This window comes from Mercenaria mercenaria, chromosome 11 (genome assembly GCF_021730395.1).
Source record: "Mercenaria mercenaria strain notata chromosome 11, MADL_Memer_1, whole genome shotgun sequence".
NCBI lineage: Eukaryota > Metazoa > Mollusca > Bivalvia > Venerida > Veneridae > Mercenaria > Mercenaria mercenaria.
The window spans coordinates 10,668,985-10,693,996 of record NC_069371.1 but is presented as its reverse complement, the minus strand read 5'-3'; the positions used below and the strand labels follow the sequence as shown (position 1 = coordinate 10,693,996).

At 33.9% G+C, this 25,012-nt stretch overlaps 1 protein-coding gene across 17 annotated transcripts in view; it reads left to right on the top strand.

The window, feature by feature from the left end:
* The window catches only part of LOC123531196 (uncharacterized), a 212,904-nt gene that overhangs the window by 73,412 nt on the left and 114,480 nt on the right, over positions 1 to 25,012 (top strand). For all 17 annotated transcript variants that reach the window (XM_053518559.1, XM_053518550.1, XM_053518556.1 and 14 more), the window contains 3 exons: positions 12,445 to 12,591; positions 14,875 to 14,994; positions 18,075 to 18,324. In XM_053518559.1, the coding sequence (XP_053374534.1) occupies positions 12,445 to 12,591; positions 14,875 to 14,994; positions 18,075 to 18,324 (517 nt within the window). The remainder of the gene's footprint in view (positions 1 to 12,444; positions 12,592 to 14,874; positions 14,995 to 18,074; positions 18,325 to 25,012) is intronic.

Sequence of the window (25,012 nt, the reverse complement as noted above, 5' to 3'; positions counted from 1 at the left end):
TTAGATAAATATTGATACAAAGTCTATTATATACTAAATCGTATTTTTGTATTGAAGGATAAGTATCTGTCCTGCTATTTTCATTTAGGTTTTGTGGATTTTATATTTTGACATGTTAAAAGAGTATTTTAACCCAAAGATATAATTCAGATGTACTTTGTTACACAATATAATACATTAAAACATTTCAATTGTTTGCTTTTCATTTTGTCAAAATATATCATTATGTGAACAAAAATATTGGAATATAAAGGCCTTAAATCTGTATACCACATGAACACCCCAAAGTAAAACCCCTTCTCCTTGATCAATACCCTTGCTACAATAGCTATGCTCCCACAAAAAGTAGTGTCAGATTGGACAGTTCTAACACTTTAACTTCCATTTAAGCAAATGTTTTTGTTACTGGACCCAAGAAAAGTTGATCATTGCTGTCTCTGATAGCTCTTGTTATATCCCCAGGGGACATTCATCATGGAGTATACGGTAGTATGTTCAGTGCAGAGCACACACTGAGGACCAGTGGTAACAATATCCGACTGCAATCAGGGGTCTTGTGTTCAAGCTCCCACTCATCCCACTAAAAATAACTACTATTTGTCCTTAGCTATACTAAAGGGGCTGCATTGGTCTACAGATAACGGGATCATGAGATTGATCCTCAAGCAGGGCATATTCTCCGTGACAATTTGATAAAAGACATTGTGTCTGAAATCATTCACCCTCCACCTCCTATTCATGTGGGGAAGTTGGCAGTTACTTGCAGAAAAGAGGTTTGTACTGGTACAGAATCCAGGAACACTGGTTAAGTTAACTGCCCGCTGTTACATAACTGAAATACTGTTGAAAAACGGTGTTAAACCTAAAACAAACAAACAAACTAAAGGGGAAGCATGAGGGGAGCTTCTGGAGTTGGAGAGATTTCTTTATCATGCACTATTACCCACAACCAAACAAAATAACCAACAGTTTTCTTGAGGAGTCACCTTTAGTAATTACCAGCGTGACCATAAATATATGTTTCAAGAAACAAACACAAACATGTTCAGTGTCACAGTGGAAGAGGCTAATATATCAAAATGCAGGGATAAGAGTTTTGGGGAACTGTAAATTATCTTTTCAAGCTGCATGCAATTTATTTTATTCTTTTGATTTAGTTATGTTCTATAAAAACAGGAAACATACAGCAAAAAAGTACAGGCTAAATATTTGGACCATAAATATCCAATAGAAACTATGTAACTTTTCTCAGTTAAGTTGGGGGAGATGACATTTAGTTTAATTTTCCAAATCTTAATGTTTGCATGCATGTGTGTGCCACCATAGTATTATTCATGCTTCCAGTGTCTCCAAAAATGAAAAATCATAGCTGCTTACAGTGTTATAGAAATAACATGTTCGACAATGATACAAAAAGGGGAAATCATGGAAAAGATAAGGTTAAAAGTTTTAAAATATGTAAAAGAAATGTAATTGAATATTTAAGTCCTGTAATATTAACCTTTTAAACCTTGCTCAATATATAGATACTACTATCGACCACAAATATTTCTGTATTAGCTAAAAGTCAATTTAAGGTTTCAGATTTCATTGTCTATAATGCAAGTTGAAATTGAAAACTTAAAATGGTGTTTATTTGTTTGTTTTAATAAGCAGTTTTTCTCAAGCAATCAGATTGAATATTATAAGCCTTGAAATTTAAGCAATTCAATTGTTTTAGCCAAAATTGCAATGTGTTTCTTTAATTGATTTTTTTTTTTTAAGTACATGAAATATTGTTTTATTGTAATTTTGTTATTTATTAAAATTTCCTTACACCAAACTTATAAAATTTTGTTTCATATAAAACTATGGTAAAACACTGATTACTTGATGAACAATTAGTGCTTGGGTTGTCTCATGTTTTGAGCAGTCCAAAGAGAAAATACAAGCAAAACTGCCTGGTCCAACGTGACTGGCTCAAGTAAATAAATGCTCAAGGGAGTCATGTTACACTGCAGACATCTAGGCATTTTTAGCTGAAAAGTTAAAATTAAATATAAATGTGAAAACAAACATCTGAACTGCTCATAGAATTGTTGGTTTTCAGGGAGTTTCCAACTTTATACAAATTTACATGACATTGTGGAGCATCCGTGTTGCAGATCTACATATTTGGGCATTTTCAAATTTTTTATTGCTTTTAAATATACTTGGAAATTTGTCTGTTTTGAACTTCAGTATGTTCAATAATCTGTCTAATTGTGTTAATTACTTTTATAAATAAATCAGAAATAATGATGCCCTTTATGTGATATCACATTAAATATTTATGATTCAATATCCCCAAATGTATTGTAGAGATAAAAATGTGTGACTAAACCTGTCATTCAAAACTGAAGAAAATACCCTTGGTATCTATCAATATCATAAGAGCTTTCAGACTTTCAGTCTTCATGCCAAATTTCAAAATATGTTTTTAAATATCCGAGCAGTAAATATGCAATATTTGACACAATATTACCGGTACTTGTACATATCTTATAAAACGGATTAAGCAAGTACCATACTCAACTGGGTCAATAAAAAATATGAGATCAGGCCCCGTGTTCACAAAACATTTTAAGTCTTAGCTGAGTTTGATTATGTAACTTAATATGTCATTTCTATCTAAATATAGCATGTTTAAAACTGAATTTCAGGTTAATAACTATTTTCAAGTGGCTATTTAGTATTTATGGTCAGTTTCAGTTGGAATTTAACCTTGAAGATTTCCTAAAATTAATATTAAAATTTCAAACTCAAACTCAGCTGAGATCGAAAAATGTTTTGTGAACATGGGATCAGAGCAAATATGAAAAAATCAGGGTCAATACAAGAAAAGAGGGCTAGTTGACGGGCATGCCATTCGGTAAGTGTATACCAGGTTTAGAATGTATCGGCTTTATACAAATGCAGAAACAAAGCAACTGTGAATTTGCAACAAGGTCATTCCTACAGAATATTGCTGTCCTGGTACTGATCCCCACAATTTAACCAGTCAAAATGCTTGAATTGTCCAAGGCATTCAAGAAGTGTTTTATTACAACATTAAAACTGATTTTTTTTTTTCAAAATGTTTTACTTTAGCCCAGTACTACAGACAAGTCAAAAGCACTAAGTATGGACCAGACCAGCTATTTATACAAGGAGTCATGTAATAATCAGGCCTGCGGTTTTTTCATGACTGGTCTTGTCACTGCCAGAACTCTATTGAAAATGGAGATTTCAAGCTCGAGATTTACAGGCTTTTGAGTTTTTACAGAACCCCAGGGCTGGGACATGTAGACTTGATCCTTATATAAATTGACAGTTCATATGTTATTACATGTCTTTAATTCAACATTAAATTTTATTGGGCTTTAGTCAAAATTGAAGAAAATCAATTTTCTTATGTTGTATAACAATGCACATAGTGAATGTCTTCACAGTTAATAGTCAGAACTATTGACCCACAGTCCTATGGACTTGCAAACCAATAACAAGTGTATAATAGTACATTGTATTGTACTGTTTTGTGTTATTTGTATTAGAAAATATTCATGCATACTAAAGTTCATCAGTCTGGATCATTCTCTAAGACATTAATTCCGGGATGTCTGGTCTTCAAAATATAGATCCAGTATTATTTTCTTGCTGACAATATTATCACTGCATCCAAAAAATGAAAAACTGGACATATGTTTCTTAGTTAATTAATTATTTTGTCTCATTTATTATTCATTTAGTGACTTAAAGACAAAACCATGGAACATATGGACAGGTAGATGATTTCCAATAATTTAGTGGCGGGGTATTGGGCTGGAAGCTGTATTTACATAGAGTACAGTTACTTGTGGGTGCAAAGGCTTTAATTAATGGAGAAATATTATGCAATTAAAGGGATTAATTATTAATTTGACTTCTGTTACAGGTACTAGGGGCATGGGGGGTATCGTGTATCACTGGATAACGCGGTCATTTGAAATGGGGTAGGGGTCGGAGAAAGAACTGAGAAAGGGGATTGTGCACATTCAAGGATTTTAATAAGATGAACTTTTTAAAATGGACTTTTAGACAGATGAAAAGGAAATTGAAACAAAAGGATATTTTGAGACACTGACAGGAACATTCTAAATTGGAATTTATAACAAGGAATGAAGCAGTGAAGTTTACACAAATTTGAAGTTTAAAAAGGAAAAGAAGTTTTGCAGACGCTACGATAACATTGCACACTTTTATACAAGATTTTAAAACTGAATAAATATTGTAGTGGTAACTTAACAGAATAATATATAGTTAACATAACATGCAGTAATGAAAGATTACTGTAAGCTTACTTTGGTTTTGATTGCGATTTAAGTCGAGTTTCAATGTAAAGAGTGACTTACAGTGTTTAAATGATATTAAAAGAAACTTTGACGTAACACCTATTCCCATTATAAAGTAGATTGTCATCATGACCGCTGGTATGACTTTATACTCTCCAGATTTTATAAGTTTATCATAGGATTAGCTTTTATATGTTAGAATACCTCTTGTTGGCATGAGGACAGGAAAATGTTAGTCAGAGGACAGTTTTATGATTAAAAAATTAAACTTTTTTTTTGGTTGAAAATTTTCATCTTTTTGGTTATTACACATTGTTATTAAGCTCCTTCCTGACATTAAACACACCCCAGAAGTCGTTATAGATCTGTGTTTTTATACAAATTTCTAAAAAAAAATTTAGGTTCTAAGTCAGTTTTAAAAAATGAAATGTTTTGGAAAGATCTTTGACAGGAGCAGGAAAATCTAAGGAAAGGAAAGAAACAGCAGTGTAATTATACTCGGTCAAAGTTATAACCAGCCTAAGTTTGATACATCTATCCTGAATTATACATAAACTGTTGAACATGTTCCGAATCAATCGTATGAGCCTCCATGGGCTCGAGAAAGATAGGGATGAAGGGCTGGTGCTGAGATGGCAACCCGAAGGTTTTCTTATTGAAATGGCCAAACAAAAGGTATATACGTAAATGTTATCAGTATAGCATTCACTTAAAATGCAATGTATATTTTACACTTAAAATATGTTACTCATAAGAATTATGTAAAAGTCTTTCTGTGACATTAATGTATCCTTTGGGCATTTCCCTGACCCTCTCCTGTTCGCAACAGGTTGTTACATCCAGTAATAATTAGCTTCTTTCATTAATTAAAGGTATATGGCCATGATAGTTGACATCACATTTTTAGCTCCACTATTCGGAGAATAGGGGGCTATACTACTCGCCCTGGCGTCGGCGTGACCCTTTTTGGTTAAAGTTTTTCGGCAACCTTTGTTTTTCTGTCATATCTTTGTTACTATTGCTTATATCTTACTGTAACTTCACATAAACATTGTCCAGTATACAAACAATGTATGTGTTGGGACTGGGCCCATTATATCCAAGGTCAAGGTCACCAAGGTCTTATACTTAGGTTATTTTTAAGGTTAAAGTTTTTCGGCAACCTTTGTTTTTCTGTCATATCTTTGTTACTTTTGTAACTTTACATAAACATCGTCCAGCATACAAACAAAGTATGTATAGGGACTGGGCCCATTATACCCAAGGTCAAGGTCACCAAGGTCTTATACTTAGGTTATTTTTAAGGTTAAAGTTTTTCGGCAACCTTTGTTTTTTTGTTATATCTTTGTTACTTTTGCTTATATCTTACTGTAACTTTACATAAACATTGTCCAGCATACAAACAAAGTATGTGCAGGGGCTGGGCCCATTATACCCAGGGTCAAGGTCACCAAGAAGTTATACTTTGAATTATTTTCATGTTAAATATTTTTGAGAGCTTCGTTTATAGACATATCTTTGGTACTTTAAAAGATAATGACTTGAAATTAAAAGTATTTGTTTATAAACATCTGCATGTGTGGCTACATACCCCATGACTCTAATTGTGTTTTTGACAGAATTATGACCCTTTTGTACTAAACTTTTTTGCAATCTTTGCTTTCTGGATACTACTTTAATGCAATATAAGATAAAGACTTGAAACTTAAAATTATCTTTATCATCATCATCTGCATGTGTGGTAACAATCCCCATAACTCTGATTTGTATTTTTGACCGAATTATGCCCCTTTTATACTTAAATCTTTTACAACCTTCATTTTCTGGACATAACTTTGGTACTATATAAGATAATGACTTGAAACTCAAAATATGTCTTCATCATCATCATCTGCATGTGTTATAACAATCCTAATAAATCAAATTTGTGTATTTGATGGAATTATGCCCCTTGGTGTATCTTCCTTTTAAAGTAGAGGTCTCTTATTCAGACATATATTCATTTTACTGTCAAATGCCCGAATAGTGGAGCGCGCTGTCTTACGGACAGCTCTTGTTAGCTAGGCTGTTGAAAGAATAAGAGCTGTCCTACTCACCATGCCATCACACATTGGTTAAGTTCTTCATACCGGTCCACATTTTGACAAAACCTTTAGATATAAAAGCTTTGAAACTTTCAACACTTGTATACTATCACCATGTCCAGTTTATTAAAGCAAGAGTACATAACCCCATCAATGATTTGTCTGGAGTATGGCCCCCTACTTACAGATCTTTGTTACGTTTTTCTTTCCTGTTAACATTTTGTGTACACTGTTTGACATATTGCTTTGAAACTTTTATCGCTTGTTTTTTTTTATAATAGTCTCTATCTGTAGACAAGAGTACGTAACCCTGTCAATTATTTTGGCTGTATTATGGCCCTTATTAGACTTGGAAATTGGTTCAGTTTTCGTACAAGACCACGTTTTGTCATAACAGTTTGACACTTTGAACACTTATTTAATCTCCATCAGATTCTGTTGTCAAGGGTATGTAACTACATGTGTGTACGTCAAAGATATTTGGCTGAATTTTGGCCCTTTTTAGACTTGGAAATCAGTGAAGTTTTTCATACCAGTCCATATTTTGTCTAATCTATTTGACATATGGCTTTGAAACTTTCACCACTTGTTTACCATCATAGTCTCCATATGTAGGCAAGATTACATAACTAGGACAAGGAATTTGGCTCAGTTATGACCCTTTTTTGTCACAGAAATTAGTTAATTTTTACCTACCATTCCATTCCATATTTTGTATATATATACTGGCTTTACATTTACATAATATCATTATACATTGTCATATAGTGCATCCACAAATACAGAACTGGTGCACTGTTTGTCTTACCTATTTTCCTTCTTTTGTCTGAAAATCTCTGGTAATATTTTGACCACATCAGTTCTTCGTATAGTCGAGCACAACACTATGAAAGATTCTACACATTGGTAAAGACTATAATTATGTATATATACCATACTACTAAAGACAAAACATTATCTCCGAAAAAGGACCATTTTGGCCAAAACCACAAAAGTTAATGCCCACAAAGTTTAAAAAAAATGATTCAAATAGTTACAGGTGTTAGAAAACTAAGTTTTACATACTTAGATTGATCTCTCACTGTAATTTCTTTGTAACCTGTAAAAATACCAACAGTTCTGGGAAAGATTCCCCTCCTCCCTTTCAGAAAATTCAGACCTACCAGTACTTAGAATTAAATAAAAAAAGTTAAGAGAAGACTATTATTGTTAATTCTAAAAGACCAGTTCAGTCACATTTTTCACTGTGAACATGTTATTTTAATGCTCTGTTGATATTTATTTTAAATGTAATTTTTAAATTAAACTATGTATCAGTAATCTATATATATATTTTGATGGTAAAATAGATGTACATTGGATCTCCTTTCCTTTAACAGGTTTTCAAGGCTTTGGAAGATAAGTTAAACAATGTATTTTATAGGTAAATATTTACAACAGGATTGAAGATAATTTCATACTTATGTCTTTAAGCGCTCTAGGGAACTGCCACAATTTTTGAAGATTTTGAGTTTTACTGATAAAGTCTTTAAAAAGATCATTTGTTTATAGAAATTGTTGAAATAGAAAATATTGTTTTAAACCCTTCAAAAGCTGATGGAAAGGTTGTTTTTCCCCAGGTACATGAAATGCATGCAGCAGTATATGATGGGCTAACAGCAGATGTTTGAATAATTTATAGCAAAGGGTTAAAAAATACCTGTACATGTCCAGAGCAGGAACAGTATCACAGAAAACAAGGAAATAATAAACAACAGAATTTCTTGTGTTAGCACGTTTCAGTAAAAAACAAAAATATTATTAAGCAAAGTGCAAAGAAGATCTATCGATAAAAATGGCTCTCATATTCCGCCAGATTTTGCGCAAATTGTCATGTTTGTTTTATTTTATAGATCTTTGCCATATTATTTGTATCTCTGCACATTTTATGAACTTGAAGAGAGGGCATTTTGTCATTTATCCAGAAACCTAGACTAATGTCTCAGACCGTAGTTAAATGTTGTGCGGGTGGGGTATCCTGTGTATTAATGTTAATCAATGTTACTGTCTTCCTTGATGTGTTTTCGAAGTAGATAGGTTTTGGTGTAAAATAGTTCAAAATGTGTCAGCATTCAATGATTTCAGTTGACATTAAGCATACCTTGAAAAATTAGGCATGTAGACCTATACATTTAATTTTGGCCTTGTGATTGAAAATAGGTAAATCTACAGTGAAAAAAATGCACACTTTTTCTACGAAAGTGTGAAGCACACGACTCTATCTTTTTTATTGGCTGAATATCCTTTTAATACGGTGGTGCTTTGAAAAAAATGGGATTTAATATAATTGTATGTTGTGGAACAATATTTGTTTCAAATGTGCAGAATTATTTAAAATGCCATCAAGTACTAAAATGTATTATATTAACAGATTGAGAAAAACAATTATATTCAAAAACCTAAATTAAAACTAGTCTTAAATTTCTTTGGATGAAAAAGAACAAGGGGCATTTAATCGAAGAAATATGGCTGTTTCAACAACTTGAAAAGAAGGAATTTTATCTATCATGCCTTCAAAGATCAATCCAACCTAATTATTCATAATCTTAAATATCCACACATCATGTACCTGCCAAAATTATACACTTTAATGGCACCCCTATCAGTATGTTCTTATTCCATATTATTTCTATTTCTGAAGAGTTTGCTTAAAGGCTTGGTCAGATTGTGAAAAGTCAAATTTTATGATGTGACATTAAAACAGGAAAATGCTAACTTTTGCATTATGGCCAATTAAATTGAATATGCCTTTTCATACATTGTTCATTAATTTTGTACCCTTTGATCATAAATGCAAAGAACCTGTAACATTCTAATACATTAAAGCAATGCTAAGCTGTGAAATGTTTTTTAGTGGAAAAGGTCTGTGTGGTGTAAAATGAACATTATAGACCTTTTTAAGAGCAGATGTTTGCCTGAACTAGCCAGGGTTTTGAGCAATCCAAACATGGCAATATGAATAAAACAGCTGTCTGCAGTGAACCTCATGAAATGCTCAAGTGAGCGTTGGTGCCTCAGTCATTGATGTTGGTGGGGATGTGTTTTTAGCTCGACTATTCGAAGAATAGTCTAGCTATTCTACTCACCCTGGCGTCGGCGTCGGCGTCGGCGTCACACCTTGGTTAAGTTTTTGCATGCAAGTACATACAGCCATCATTTAAAGGCATATAGCTTTGAAACTTATTTATTCTTTTTCTAGGTCAATTACCAACCTCACTGGGTCAAGTTCCATAACTCTAACATGTATTTTGAGCAAATTATGCCCCCTTTTGGACTTAGAAAATTCTGGTTAAAGTTTTACATGCAAGTTACTATCTCCAAAACTAATGCAGATATTGAATTGAAACTTCACATGTGTCTTCGGGGTTATAAAACTAGTTGATAGCACCAAGTCCCATAACTCTGACCTTCATTTTGGCCAAATTATGCCCCCTTTTGTACTTAGAAAATTTTGGTTAAAGTTTTGCGTGCAAGTACATACAGCTATTACTAAAAGGCATATAGATTTGAAACTTATTTTTTCTTTTTCTAGATCAATTACCTACCTCACTGGGTCAAGTCCCATAACTCTGACATGTATTTTGGCCAAATTATGCCCCCTTTTGGACTTAGAAAATTCTGGTTAAAGTTTTGCGTGCAAGTACATACAGCTATTACTAAAAGGCATATTGATTTGAAACTTATTTTTTCTTTTTCTAGATCAATTACCTACCTCACTGGGCCAAGTCCCATAACTCTGACATGTATTTTGAGCAAATTATGCCCCCTTTTGGACTTAGAAAATCCTGGTTAAAGTTTTACATGCAAGTTACTATCTCCAAAACTAATGCAGATATTAAATTGAAACTTCACATGTGTCTTCGGGGTTATAAAACTAGTTGATAGAATCAAGTCCCATAACTCTGACTTGTATTTTGGGCAAATTATGCCCCCTTTTGGACTTAGAAAATCCTGGTTAAAGTTTTGCGTGCAAGTACATACAGCTATTACCAAAAGGCATATAGCTTTGAAACTTATTTATTCTTTTTCTAGGTCAGTTACCAACCTCACTGGGTCAAGTTCCATAACTCTTAACATGTATTTTGAGCAAATTATGCCCCCTTTTGGACTTAGAAAATTCTGGTTAAAGTTTTACATGCAAGTTACTATCTCCAAAACTAATGCAGATATGGAATTGAAACTTAACATGTTTCTTCGGGGTTATTAAACTAGTTGATAGCATCAAGTCCCATAACTCTGATATGCATTTTAGTCAAATTATGTCCCGTTTCGAACTTAAAACTCTTTTGATATTTAACATTTTGGGTAATAATTTCCTGCTTCTGTGACAATATTTCGAATAGTCGAGCTTGGCTGTCTTACGGACAGCTCTTGTTCAATGTATTTTTATAAAATTCTACATATTTTCTTCCTTCACTAGTTTCAGCACTCTGTAGTAATTAATGTTTTAAGTCCTGCAATATGCTTTCAACTTGTATCATCTTTATTTCTTCATCCTTATTTGATTTGTACTTATTACAGTTTCAGAAACCATCGTGTACAGTCACCTTGTAGTTACTTACATTAATTGTTATATAGTTACTATTGTTCTGGTTTATTACTGTTCTTGTATAAAACTCTTTGTCAGTGTTCTTAAGCTAGAATTCATACTAAAATATACATTCTTTTAGTGACTTGTATTCATTCTTGGGTGTATCACAAGTAGTTAGAGTTATATATATTAATATCCCACATAGTATACACTCACTCTATATATGAACATATCTGAACATATATGGCTAGTTCATTATGTAAATTAGTTTAGAATGTATTTGTTGATCATGCTTGATAACGGACATGAAGAAGAGAGAAAAAGCATATAAACCTAAATGGAAAATATAAACCTCTGACACTGGTAGTTCATAAGAAACTATTTTGTATGTTTACCTCTCAATTCTGGGTGTTTCCATTATTGCTTTGGACTTGGTAAAAATAGTGCAGCAATCCCAGTTTCAGTCAAAATTTACAGCTTTAAAAAAAAATGAAAATGCATCAACATATTTCCAGAAAGTGCTTGTCTCAGTTAAGATAGATTGCTACTTTATGATAATTTAATAATGTGTAAAATATGTAGTGTTACTTGTAACAATAACAACAAAGTACTGGAAGCAGGAAATGTTCCTTTCTGTAGACACAATGCTTGCAATAATGTGATCATATTTTAGTAGTGGCAAGCAATTTGTTCCAACAGGGGTTATGTTTCTGTATGATGGTGTCATTTAAATGAATAAAAACAAAAAATAAACAGTCTTATTTTTGAGTTTATTAAATATTTTAATGTACTATGTTATTTTTCATTATCCTATTAACTATAATTATTCTATTTATTTGTATAAAGTAAAATTTGTTCAGTAAAATTTAATAGTTTCATTAATTTATTTTATGTTTTTCGGTGGTTTATCGAAATATATCGGTGAATTATATCCTGATAAACTCACTGGCCACTCAGTGTAAATTATCAAATCTGATACCCGGATTAACGTCAAAAAGTTTACCGAGCGTACTGAAAGCCGGAAACAATATGACGATGACGTCGTTAAAATGACGTCATCTTTGCGATGCTTCCTGATAAAATTTCCCGCAAATTTCGACATTTTATTGAAATAAACACAACAAAAGTAGAGTTTTAGACATAAAATAAACAGAAAAATTGTTGGTATCGATGTAATATCACGGTAATTTCACTCGTGAACACCAAAAGTTGTTATTTTCACTCGTGGCTGCGCCACTCGTGAAAATATCACTTTTGGTGTCCACTCTGTGAAATTATAACGTGATATTACACCGAAACCAACAATTATCCTCTATTTCTTGTTATTAATTGATACAGTTTATACAATATACCGGTTTAATGCAAGAATCTTATTGTATCATTATAACTATTAAATTGAACAGTTACATGTCAAGCATCTGTTGTTCTCGTTTACTGAAGGTTACCTACATGTATATTTCAGCTTGAAAGTCTACGTGGTCAGTATGAGAACCAGCTGGACTGTCTGCGTACAGAGATCGACAGGTCACGAGAACGCCGTAACAGTAAGGAAGATGACGGTTCCAGTGGAGCGGGACAGGCTAGGGATCTCAGGCAGGAGTACCAACAGGTATATACAAGTGTTTTCTAAATGGCTTTGACCATTTCACATGCTGTACAGGCAAGTAACTGAATAATACCATAAATCTACTGACTCGAAAGCAGTGACTTTAAATTGCTACATGACATTTTGTCTGAAGATACACAAAGCAGATTATTTTCCAGTCAGTACTGAAGGTCTAACACCAAAAGAGTGTCAGTACTGAAGGTCTAACATCAAAAGTGTGTAAGTACTGAAGGTCTAACACCAAAAGTGTGTATTTAAGGTACTTAGTTGGATATAGCAGCAGTAACTGTGTCAGAGGGCAGGGGGATCCTGTAGTGATGACTGTTCATTGTGTGACCTCCTGCCAAGATTGTTCAATTCTTAACACAGCTGTTTAAGGTAGCTGGTTGCTTCTCCTTAGATGTTTGTAGTGGAAACTTGTTTAAAGAAACTACTACTACTAGTCTGAATTAACAAATGTTTTTTGGGTAACTTACAACCAAGATTGTTCAAAATGGTTTGATTCTTCATAAAACATGGCTGCCAGAGTGAGAGGTCACTTTTCCCCATATGAAAATTTGCCTAAAAAAATATGTCTCTTGCTCCTCAGAAACTAGTGGCCAACTATACAGTAATAAAAGGCCTAGGTCACTCTCAGAGGTCAATGATTATATGTCATTTTTCGTACCTAATTCTTCTTACATTGAAATTTTGTTGTATATTTGCTTATTAGCAAAAGGATAAGAAATTGAATACCCCCTTAACTATATTGCACATCAAATACCAATGTATACTGTATGTAACTGAGATAGTAGAGGTATTCATTAAAATTTAACAGACTTTGTACAGGTGGATAAGTCTCAAATCTGACCATGATAAGACCTTTCTCAGTTTGTTTGAAATATTTAAGTTAAGTGCACAGCATGACTATGGTTATGCTAAAAAGATTAAATGATTTTGATGGTGATTGCCAATATTGTTGTTGTTGATGATGATGATGATGACTTTCATTTTTATGATGATGCTTTTGAACATAATTATGATGATGATGATAAATTGTTGACGGCAAATGTTGTTGTTAATGATGATGGTGATGATGTTGATTTTAAATATGATGTTAATAATGATTTTGATTTTTATGAAGATGCTTTAAGATGCTGTTGATGCTACATATAATGATGAAAATGAAATGAGATCTGGGTTTCGTTAATAATATTAAAATACTTCCTGCTTTCATATTGAACTGAAAGAAGTTCAGGAAAAATTATTTCCCTGCTAGAATTGTCTTCTCCTATAGTATATGGCTTCTTGTGTGTGAAGAATTATTCCAAAAGAGTAATTGACTGTTTCAAAGAGCATAGCAACAATGCCAGACTGTATCAACAAAGGATCATGGAATGTTTTATGTTAACAACATGTTTCTTCAGAAATCAGAGACTAGAAAGCAGAAATTGCTCTATGGCTTTCCTTTTGTAAATAGTCCACAGAGAAATGCATAAAGTTACTTTATGTGAGAATTGATGACTAGCTAAATGTTATGTCTTTTCTATTATTGTGTCACAGATGCTACACTTATTGAACGGTACAATTTCTGATATTGTAAGGAATTCCATGATACTAAGCTGTTTAGAAGCCAAGGAATAGGAAAAGCAATCTGGCACTTTTTGAAAAAAAAAATTATAGTCTAGGTTATTTCCTTATCATATTCTGCTTTTGTTTTTGCTTTTCAGAAGTATCTATCACAAGATATTCTGTCTTCACGGTCAAAGTCAGCCATATTCCAATTCAGTTTTAACTTGATAGAAATATGTAATAATATTAGTCTTAGCCATTAGGTTGTCATCCATATTAGGATTTTATTTAAATTTTACGAAAGTATTTATTACAACATTGCAGTATGTAAAATCTTGGCCAGGCTTGAATACTGAACTTGCTTGTCCAGGCTGTAACTTCCAGGCTCTAACTTTCAGGCCCTAACTTTGTTACCATTTTTCTGTTTTTCAAAAGATCAAATTAGCCCTCAAATAACAAAGAAATCAATTCAGACAAAAAATTGCATGGATGCTACTAGAGCCAAAAGTGAAGTATTTAATGGCTGTCAAATCTGTTACCAGCTGATCGTCAGCTTCTGTTTTAACCATTTTCTCCTTCTTTCCTAGAACTATGTTAATGGGTTGAATATGCTGTGTTAATCATGTCAATACAGCAGTGCTTATAAGTTATTCAACATATCTCATGTATCTCTCCCATTGTGTGTATGGTCCTGTAACCCATTTCATCAGATTCATTATCTGTTGTTTACCTTAGGTGAAGGAGGAGCTAGGTCAGAGTCTGCCAGGTGAGCAGAAGGATAAGCTAGACTCACTTGTATCTGGTATGGATGAACAGTACCAGGCACAACTGGAAGACATGCATAGACAACATGTGGTAAGTATTGTGTGTCACAGTCTCACATAGTATTCCAATCGGAGAACCCAAGAAATGGGTGCTAGACCAATGTTATTATTACCCAATCATCTCTAAAAACTTTATAGTGATATATTATAGGGCAAAATGCTTTTTATGTCCCCACACATTTATGTTGGGGGCATATAGCACTGCTGCTGTCCATACGTCCATCCGTCTGTCTGTACATCCGTACATCCTGAAATCTTGTGTGTCCGACTCCTCCCACACTATTAGCCCGATTTGCTTCAAACTTCCACAGATGAACAAGCTAGATGTGCAGATGACTATAAAGGAAGGATTTTTTTCTGCGACTATTTTTACTGCAGGTAAGGCCCTTTGATAGTTTTGCTATATATAATATAGAGAAAATCTTGTGTGTCCAACTCCCCTCACACTAATAGCCTGATTTGCTTCAAACTTTCACAGATGAACAAGCTAGATGTGCAGATGACTATAAAGGAAGGATTTTTTCTGTGACTATTTTTAGCTCACCTGTCACGAAGTGACAAGGTGAGCTATTGTGACCGCTTGATGTCCGTCATCCGTCGTGCGTAGTCCGTCGTCCGTCAACAATTTCTAAAAAAATCTTCTTCTTGAAAACCACTGGGCAGAATTACACCAAACTTCACAGGAATGATCCTTGGGTGGCCCCCTTTCAAAATTGTTCAAAGAATTGAATTCCATGCAGAACTCTGGTTGCCATGGCAACCGAAAGGAAGCATTGCCTAGTGGACCTCTACCAAGTTTGTTCAAATCATGACCCTGGGGTCAAAATTGACCCCGCCCCAGGGGTCACTTGATTTTACATAGGAAAATCTTAAAAAATCTTCTTCTCAAAAACCAGAAGACCTAGGGCTTAGATATTTGACCTGTAGCATTGCCTAGTGGACCTCTACTAAAGTTGTTCAAATCATGACCCCGGGGTCAAAATTGACCCTGCCCCAGGGGTCACTTGATTTTACATAGGAAAATCTTCAAAAAATTTCTAAAAATAAACCAGAAGGCCTAGAGCTTAGATATTTCACATGTAGCATTGCCTAGTGGACCTCTACAAAATTTGTTCAAATCATGACCCTCGGGGTCAAAATTGACCTCGCCCCATGGGTCACTTGATTTTACATAGGAAAATCTTCAAAAAATTTCTAAAAATAAACCAGAAGGCCTAGAGCTTAGATATTTCACATGTAGCATTGCCTAGTGGACCTCTACAAAATTTGTTCAAATCTTGATCCCTGGGATCAAAATGACCCCGCCCCAGGGTTCACTTGATTTTACATAGGAAAATCTTCAAAAATTTTCCAAAAATAAACCAGAAGGCCTAGATCTTAGATATTTGACGTGTAGCATTGCCTAGTAGACTTCTACAAAATTTGTTCAAATCATGACCTCAGGGCTCAAATTGACCCCGCCCCATGGGGTTACTTGATTGTATATAGAAAAATCTTCAAAATTTTCTAAAAATAAACCAGAAGGCCTAGAGCTTAGATATTTCACATGTAGCATTGCCTAGTGGACCTCTACAAAATTTGTTCAAATCATGACCCTCGGGGTCAAAATTGACCTCGCCCCATGGGTCACTTTATTTTACATAGGAAAATCTTCAAAAAATTTCTAAAAATAAACCAGAAGGCCTAGAGCTTAGAGGTTTCACATGTAGCATTGCCTAGTGGACCTCTACAAAATTTGTTCAAATCATGATCCCTGGGATCAAAATGACCCCGCCCCAGGGTTCACTTGATTTTACATAGGAAAATCTTCAAAAATTTTCTAAAAATAAACCAGAAGGCCTAGATCTTAGATATTTGACATGTAGCATTGCCTAGTAGACTTCTACAAAATTTGTTCAAATCATGACCTCCCATGGGGTTACTTGATTGTACATAGAAAAATCTTCAAAATTTTCTAAAAATAAACCAGAAGGCCTAGAGCTTAGATATTTCACATGTAGCATTGCCTAGTTGACCTCTACAAAATTTGTTCAAATCATGACCCCTGGGGTCAAAATTGACCCTGCCCCAGGGTTCACTTGATTTTACATAGGAAAATCTTCAAAAATTTTCTAAAAATAAACCAGAAGGCCTAGATCTTAGATATTTCACATGTAGCATTGCCTAGTGGACCTCTACAAAATTTGTTCAAATCATGATCCCTGGGGTCAAAATGACCCTGCCCCAGGGTTCACTTGATTTTACATAGGAAAATCTTCAAAAATTTTCTAAAAATAAACCAGAAGACCTAGATCTTAGATATTTGACGTGTAGCATTGCCTAGTAGACTTCTACAAAGTTTGTTAAAATCATGAACTCCGGGGTCAAATTGACCCCGCCCCATGGGGTTACTTGATTGTACATAGAAAAATCTTCAAAATTTTCTAAAAATAAACCAGAAGGCCTAGAGCTTAGATATTTCACAAGTAGCATTGCCTAGTTGACCTCTACAATTTTTTTCAAATTATGACCCCTTGGGTCAAAATTGACCCTGTCCCAGGGGTCACATGATTTTACATAGGAAAATCTTCAAAAAATTTCTAAAAATAAACCAGAAGACCTAGAGCTTAGATATTTCACATGTAGCATTGCCTAGTGGACCTCTACAAATTTGTTTAAATCATGACACCTGGGGTCAAAATTGACCCCGCCCCAGGGGTCACTTGATTTTATTTTTCTTTTTGGTTAAATTTCTTCAACTTCTTGTCCTTAAGTGCAATGATAATAGGTGAGCAATATAGGGCCATCATGGCCCTCTTGTTACTGCAGTTATGGCCCTTTGATAGTTTTTGCTATATAGAGAATGGCACAGTATATGAGGGCATCTGTGTCCTATAGACACAATTCTAGTTAACTGATCACATATTTTTTTTATAGAATAAAGATTTATGGTCACTTTATCACATGGTTTTCACTTCTTTTTAACAGTACTGCACAATGATATACCAGTTTTAAAAACAACAGAATGTAAATCTTGAGCATGTTCATTGATCATTAATTCAGGGTTAATCGTTGTTATGTTTAATCAGGGTTGAAAATTTTCTTGTTAAAATCAGGGTTAAATATTTTCAGGATGATGTTGATGAACAAGTGAAGTCAATGCGCTCCACTCTAGAGGAGATTTACAGCAGTCAATTGGAGATTGTACGATCAGAGATGGAACAATCTCATCAAACAGCCATTCTGGATCTCCGTGAAACACTTGACAAAGATCACAAAGAAGAATTGAACAGACTTGAACAGGAGTGGAACGATAAACTTGAGCAGCTTAAATTAGATTACGAAACAGACCTGAAGGAGTCAAAAGTTGGTGATGCAATAAGTAAGTACTCAGACTTCTTAGTCCATTAAATTTTGCACTTTCAACAAATGATCAAAAAGTTTATATTAAACATCATTCTGAATAAATCAGTTCCCATACAAGAAAAATTGTAATTAGCATTTGATTGCATTTCTGTTTAAATCTTGTTACATACTGATAGAAAAGTTATCAGTTTACAGTATTTTAGGATCCTGGTATGTTGTAGGTTATAATTTCTTAAATTTGAGAATGAAATGATTTTGAATTTTTATCTATATAATTATTATATATTTCTGTTGTAATTTGTATTGATATTTAGTTTGCTCATGTATTTTGAAGTGTTCACAAACTATTTTATTGCTTTTTACCAAATGATACAACCTGTTTGATGCTATTTTCATGGTAATCGGGAAATACATAATTACAGGACAGAAAAAATAAGACAACTTTGCTGTTATTTCCTGCTTTCTACTTTGCAGCTGAACATTTTATCTCTGTTTCTTGTTTACTTTTAAATCTATCATGTTACTTCGCAGCTGAATATTTTATCTCTGTTCCTTGTTTACTTTTAAATCTATCATGTTTCCAGTACGATCTAATATAATTGTGGTGTGGCATCCTACATGATACAACTCTTGTTGAGAAAGTTTGAAATTTATGAGACCATCATAGATCTTTAAATAACTTCATGAGAAAGACATAGTGGCTGGCTTTTTTTCATCTTTTAGGCAACTCAACAATTACCAGTTTTACCAGTGAGGGCATATAAACATTATTATGACATCCTTCTATTTTTCTGAATGAATTAGAAAAGTAATTTAGCAGTTTTCTTCTGTGAGTAGCACTGCATGTTAATCTCACAAAAATTAAATACTGTGAGACCAAAATTAATGTTCCATGAAAATAGCTGCAAATGGTATAACAGTCATATCAGCTCAGCTTACAATTGAATAAGCTGTTCATATTGCTTGCTTTTCTGATATCTATTTTCATCTTCAAGGCCCATTTTTGTACAAAAAATTGTCAAGTGTTATGATTGCAGAGTATATAAGCTTTCACAGATTTTTTTTAAACTCTGTTACATGAGCCAGATCTTAAAATGTCCAAAATTTTGAGCATTTTCTCTCTATTCTAATTTTTTCTTGAAATTTGAAAATATGATGGTGTTCAATGTAGCGAGGTATATGACATAATTTATCACAATACCTTTATACCCCTGAATAAATGCTGGAGGGACTTGCATGCACCTTGCAAAAGGGTGAGTTTATTAAGTGGCCGAGTTTATAAAAAATGAAACTGAAGATAAATCAAACTTCATAGGAATAAACTTTTATTGCATCCAATAAGATGGGGGTTATAATTATGGGGAATATGGTAATCAAGTCAGATTTGGTCCCCTAAATTGCAAAACACTCACAGTGCCTTCAGACTGTTTAGGCCTAGCAAAAAAATGTTTGTTTCTGGTTTACATGCTAAAGAGATTGTAGAGTAGGTAGGTTGTTAATTTTTAGCTCATCAGATTTTTGGGGAAAAAAAGATGAGTTATTGTCATCACTTGATCGGCGTCAGCGTTGGCATTGGCGTTGCCTGGTTAAGTTTTATGTTTAAGTCGATCAGCTTTTCTCCTAAACTATCAAAGGTATTGCTTTGAAACTTGCAACACTTGTTCACCATCAACAGCTCACCAGCTGACCCTGTACAGCAAGAAACATAACTCCATCCTGCTTTTTGCAAGAATTATGGCCCCTTTTGGACTTAGAAAATATCAGATTTCATGGTTAAGTTTTATGTTTAGGTAAACATTTCTCCTAAACTATCAAAGCTATTGCTTTGAAACTTGCAGCACTTGTTCACCATCATAAGCTGACCCTGTACAGCAAGAATGAGATGTTGCTTTCTTGCCGACTTTAAATAAAACTTATCTTATCTTCTCTTATCTTATCTTAAGAAACATAACTCCATCCTGCTTTTTGCAAGAATTATGGCCCCTTTTGGACTTGGAAAATCAGATTTCTTGATTAAGTTTTGTGTTTAGGTCAGCTTTTCTCCTAAACTATCAAAGCTATTGCTTTAAAACTTGCAACAATTGTTCACCATCATAAGCTGACCAGCTGACCCTGTACAGCAAGAAACATAACTCTGTCCTGCTTTTTGCAAGAATTTTGGCCCATTTTGGACTTAGAAAATATCAGATTTATTGGTTAAGTTTTATGTTTAGGTAAAATTTTCTCCTAAACTATCAAAGCTATTGCCTTGAAACTTGCAACAGTTGTTTACCATCATAAGCTGACTCTGCACAGCAAGAAACATAACTCCATCCTGCTTTATGCAAGAATTATGGCCCTTTTTGGACTTAGAAAATCATGGGTAGGACAATATTTCTATTATACAGAGACAAAAAAATCAGATAAGCGTCTGCACCAGCAAGGCGGTGTTCTTGTTTTTAATGTTTTTTGGTTTTGTTTTATTTAGTGGGACTTTTAAGAAATTATTTTTAGCTTGACTATTCAAAGAAAAGGGGAGCTATCCTACTTGCCCCGGCGTCGGCATTATTATGAGCGTCACACAAATGTTAAAGTTTGCGTATCACCCCAAATATTTTCAAAGTCCATTGAGATATTGCTTTGATATTTTGCATACTTGTTAACCATCATGACCCAAGTCTGTAAAAAGGAGGAGGCAACTCTGTCAAGCATTTTGACTGAATTATGGCCCCTTTTCGACTTAGAATAAATGTTAAAGTTTGAGTACCACCCCAAATATTTTCAAAGTCCATTGAGATCAGGGCTCTTGTTTGGCAAAATTTTGGGCTGAATAACGCCCCATTCCCCCCTCAAAATGGTATGTTTGTTCCCCCTATTTCAAAAAAATTCCCCCCTCAAGTCCAAGAACATCAGTGCTAAGCGATTTGCAGTTGATTTGTTGGCCTTAAAATTTTATTGTTTCCGAAAATTCAGTGGCTCAGAGAAAAAATACAAAGTGTGGTGTCTGAATAAGGTTGTTTATATTTGGCAGAATTCATACAGCAGAGTTTATAATTAACAGAATTCAGGTTTGGGTCAGTAAAGTTAAAAAGAATGTTTATATTTGTTTGCATTTCTTTTCACGTTTGAAATTCCCCCTAAAAAGAATTGTTTTGAAAAATCATGCGAAATTCCCCCCTTGAATGGACCCTGGCCCCAGTCCCAAAAAGCGAATGAGAGCCCTGGAGATATTGCTTTGATATTTTGCATACTTGTTAACCATCATGACCCGAGTCTGTAAAAAGGAGGAGGCAACTCTGTCAAGCATTTTGACTGAATTATGGCCCCTTTTTGACTTAGGATAAATGTTAAAGTTTGCATACCACTCCTAATATTTTCAAAGTCCATTGAGATATTGCTTTGATATTTTGCATACTTGTTTACCATCATGACCCCAGTCTGTAAAAAGGAGGAGGCAACTCTATCAAGCATTTTGACTGAATTATGGTCCCTTTTTGACTTAAAATAAATGTTAAAGTTTGCATACCACCCCAAATATTTTCAAAGTCTATTGAGATATTGCTTTCATATTTTGCATACTTCTTTACCATCATGACCCCAGTCTGTAAAAAGGAGGAGGCAACTCTGTCAAGCATTTTGACTGAATTATGGCCCCTTTTCGACTTAGAATATGCTTATTGTAATGTTAACGTTTTACTCATAGCTTATGTTATACTATCAGGCACTGAGAATAGTCCAGCACGCTGTCCACTGACAGCTCTTGTTATGTCAAAAAATGAATAGAAATAAGGCAGTTATGCCTTTAGAAGTTGATTTCTAACATCACTTCTTGTTAAGAAGTTAAAGAAAAAATTCTTCAAGGCCATAAAAACATTTAGGCTCTGGCCAAAAAATTAGGGTAGGTTGGGATACCAGAAACAAACAATTATTAAATCTTTAGGTCTTGTCTGATATTTAAGAGATAAATGAATAAAGGCCATATGAACTGTTTCTTTTTCTATAGGTTTGGTGTCAGACTCATGTAACTTCATATAATCAGACTGGGAAAGGTGTGTTTATGTAGTATTGCTTTAAATAATCTTCTTACTATGTCTAAATTTGTTTATTTAAATGTAAAACATTATCCAGAAAAAATGCTTGTGTGAGACCTCCTGGGTCCATGCTGAAGCTCTTCAAAAAGGAGAATGAAAACAAAAACAAATTGGAGCGTAAAGTAATTCTTAGTTGGTAGATAATTTATAATTTAGAAAGTACATGGATAGTCACCTGCTGGTAAGGCATGGATACATTTTATGTTTAAGAAATGACGATTATTGTAAAAAATGCACCGATACATATAATTTAGGAGAAAATGTGTGTATTAAAATTAGTGGGTGGGGTAAAATCAGTTCAAAAAGTTTTTATGATTTCTCTGCCGTTCTTTAGCATTAGCTTACATTTATATTGTTCGGGCATTGAGATGGTCTGAATATTATGTGCAAGTCGGTTTTTCACCTTATCATGTAAAATGAAAACTTGTTTTAAATTCAGCTGTTGAGAATGCACTGGATGTCACATTGTGTGTTCTGAAAGTCAGAATTGACTCAACATCCAGATGTTCCGTGATAAATTAAAATTGATTAATATGAGTTTGGATGTGGGTGAACAAGTTTTGGTGGCAATTTTCTGCTTTAGCACCCCTGGGAATCAGGCAGAATGAATTACGTGGTCGCCTTAACAAATTGACCTTATTCATTCCATAAAGTTGTTAACATGACGCCTAAATTATCTTAAAATTTTATATTTAGGGGTGTAACGATACATCGAACTATCGATGCATTGCGATACTAAGTGTCCCGATAGCATGCATCGATAGAAAAGTCACGATCCAATAACAATCGCCGATAGTTCCTTCAACAATCGATAGTTTCGATAGTTTTGAAATTTTAGTAAATACAGAAATAATTTATAATTTATAAACCAAGAAACAGAGCCAGCTTTCATTTGCGCCTCGGAAAATGTTTACGTCTCCATTACAATAATTACCCTCACGGAATTTAACTACCATAAAGGACTGAGAAGTCTGGAGATAATTAATAAATTTAGTTTCTTAGAAACTTTGATTAAATATATTTAAATAACCTGTTAATCTTAGATGAGAAAATGTACTATGAACATGGAGAAAGAAGGATACTTGTATTATACAGCAAACTGTTCGGTAGGGCCCTTCATTTAGTGCTGGTACACCTTAAACCGATCCGTTAATTTTCGTCTTTTTCGATGCTTTGGGTTATTAAACATGTTGACACTCGCAACAAAATGGCCGATTCGTTTGAGTATACCTTGCATAGGTTTATTGTTTTACTTATTGTTCCAAAGCTAAGGAAGTCAAGAAATATTTAATGTTAGAATTATTTCTGTCCATTTCATTTATACAAACATCTCAATGTGTGTTAACAGCAATTATAAACAGTGCCGTCTCTTACACTGTGTAACAATGCCAGTTGGTAGCTTTACTGTATAAAATAGGATGGCCGATAACTATTGCAATAGTATCGCAATAGTAACCTGCAATAGAATAGTATCGCAATAGTTTTTAAGCAATATCAATAGTATTGCAATAGTCAAAATTGGCCTCAATAGTCACCCCTATTTATATTCTTAGTCATGTTTATATACTCCTGGTTTAGCCCTGGGGTGTAAACCAGGAGTATATATAAGGCAATGATGATGGGCTTTGCAAGATTCTTTAGGTCCATTCTTATAGACGAGTAGTCACGGTATCAACTCTATGGAGCGAATTACATTAATTGAACTTATACTTACACACTCACATTTATCCCATAGAAACAATACTGTGAAGCCTAAATCAATTCAAATTCTTTTTCCTGAATTTCCCATTGTCTTATATAGACTCCTTGTTAAAAGTTGTTTAGCTCCAGGGGCTGAACCAGGAGTATATAGAAGTGACTAAAATATTAAGTTAACATTTCGAGGTAATTGACTAAAATATTAAGTTAACATTTTGAGATAATTTATAGGCGTCCCTTTATCAATTTACTTCATAATTTACAGTGTGTCTACAATTTTCCATTTGTATCCACAAGGGCTGTGTATCGGCTGGAATGATCGATACGATATTCGTAACTTGCGGGTAAATTCCCATGAGTGTGTGAATAAAAATAAATAACCAAAGAAATAAAGGTTTCCTTACATTGCGTGCTTAATTTACATATGACATCATTGACATGTCATGCTTTTTGGTGGGCGCCTTTGAAATTAGCAATCAGAACATGAATAATCCTGTGCATAGAAAAAGAGGTAAAAACGCAATTACCTTGTAGGCATACCAACAATTGATTCAAGCTTGCAAAAAATAAAATGATAGCCGGAGTAGGTAACAGGAACATACTTTTATACATGTTCTTTTTAATTATTTAATATTTTGACCGATACAACAACCTCCGATACAATATATCAATCAAACCTATAATACAGGTATTCGAAAACCTAGTATCCACTGATTTTCTGTAATTTTATAATAGTGAGTACCGTGTAGGGGTCCTGGCATCTCTTGTGCCCTTCAGATATATTATGTCATTGAATATTTGTTTAAAATAGTTTTATTGTCTATATTATACTTGATATTTTTTACCATCAGACTACATCCAATTACCACCCAGTGTTACCCAGGTTTTCACAATATTACTTGCCAAACAGCATTTCATGAGTGTTGCCTGAGTTTG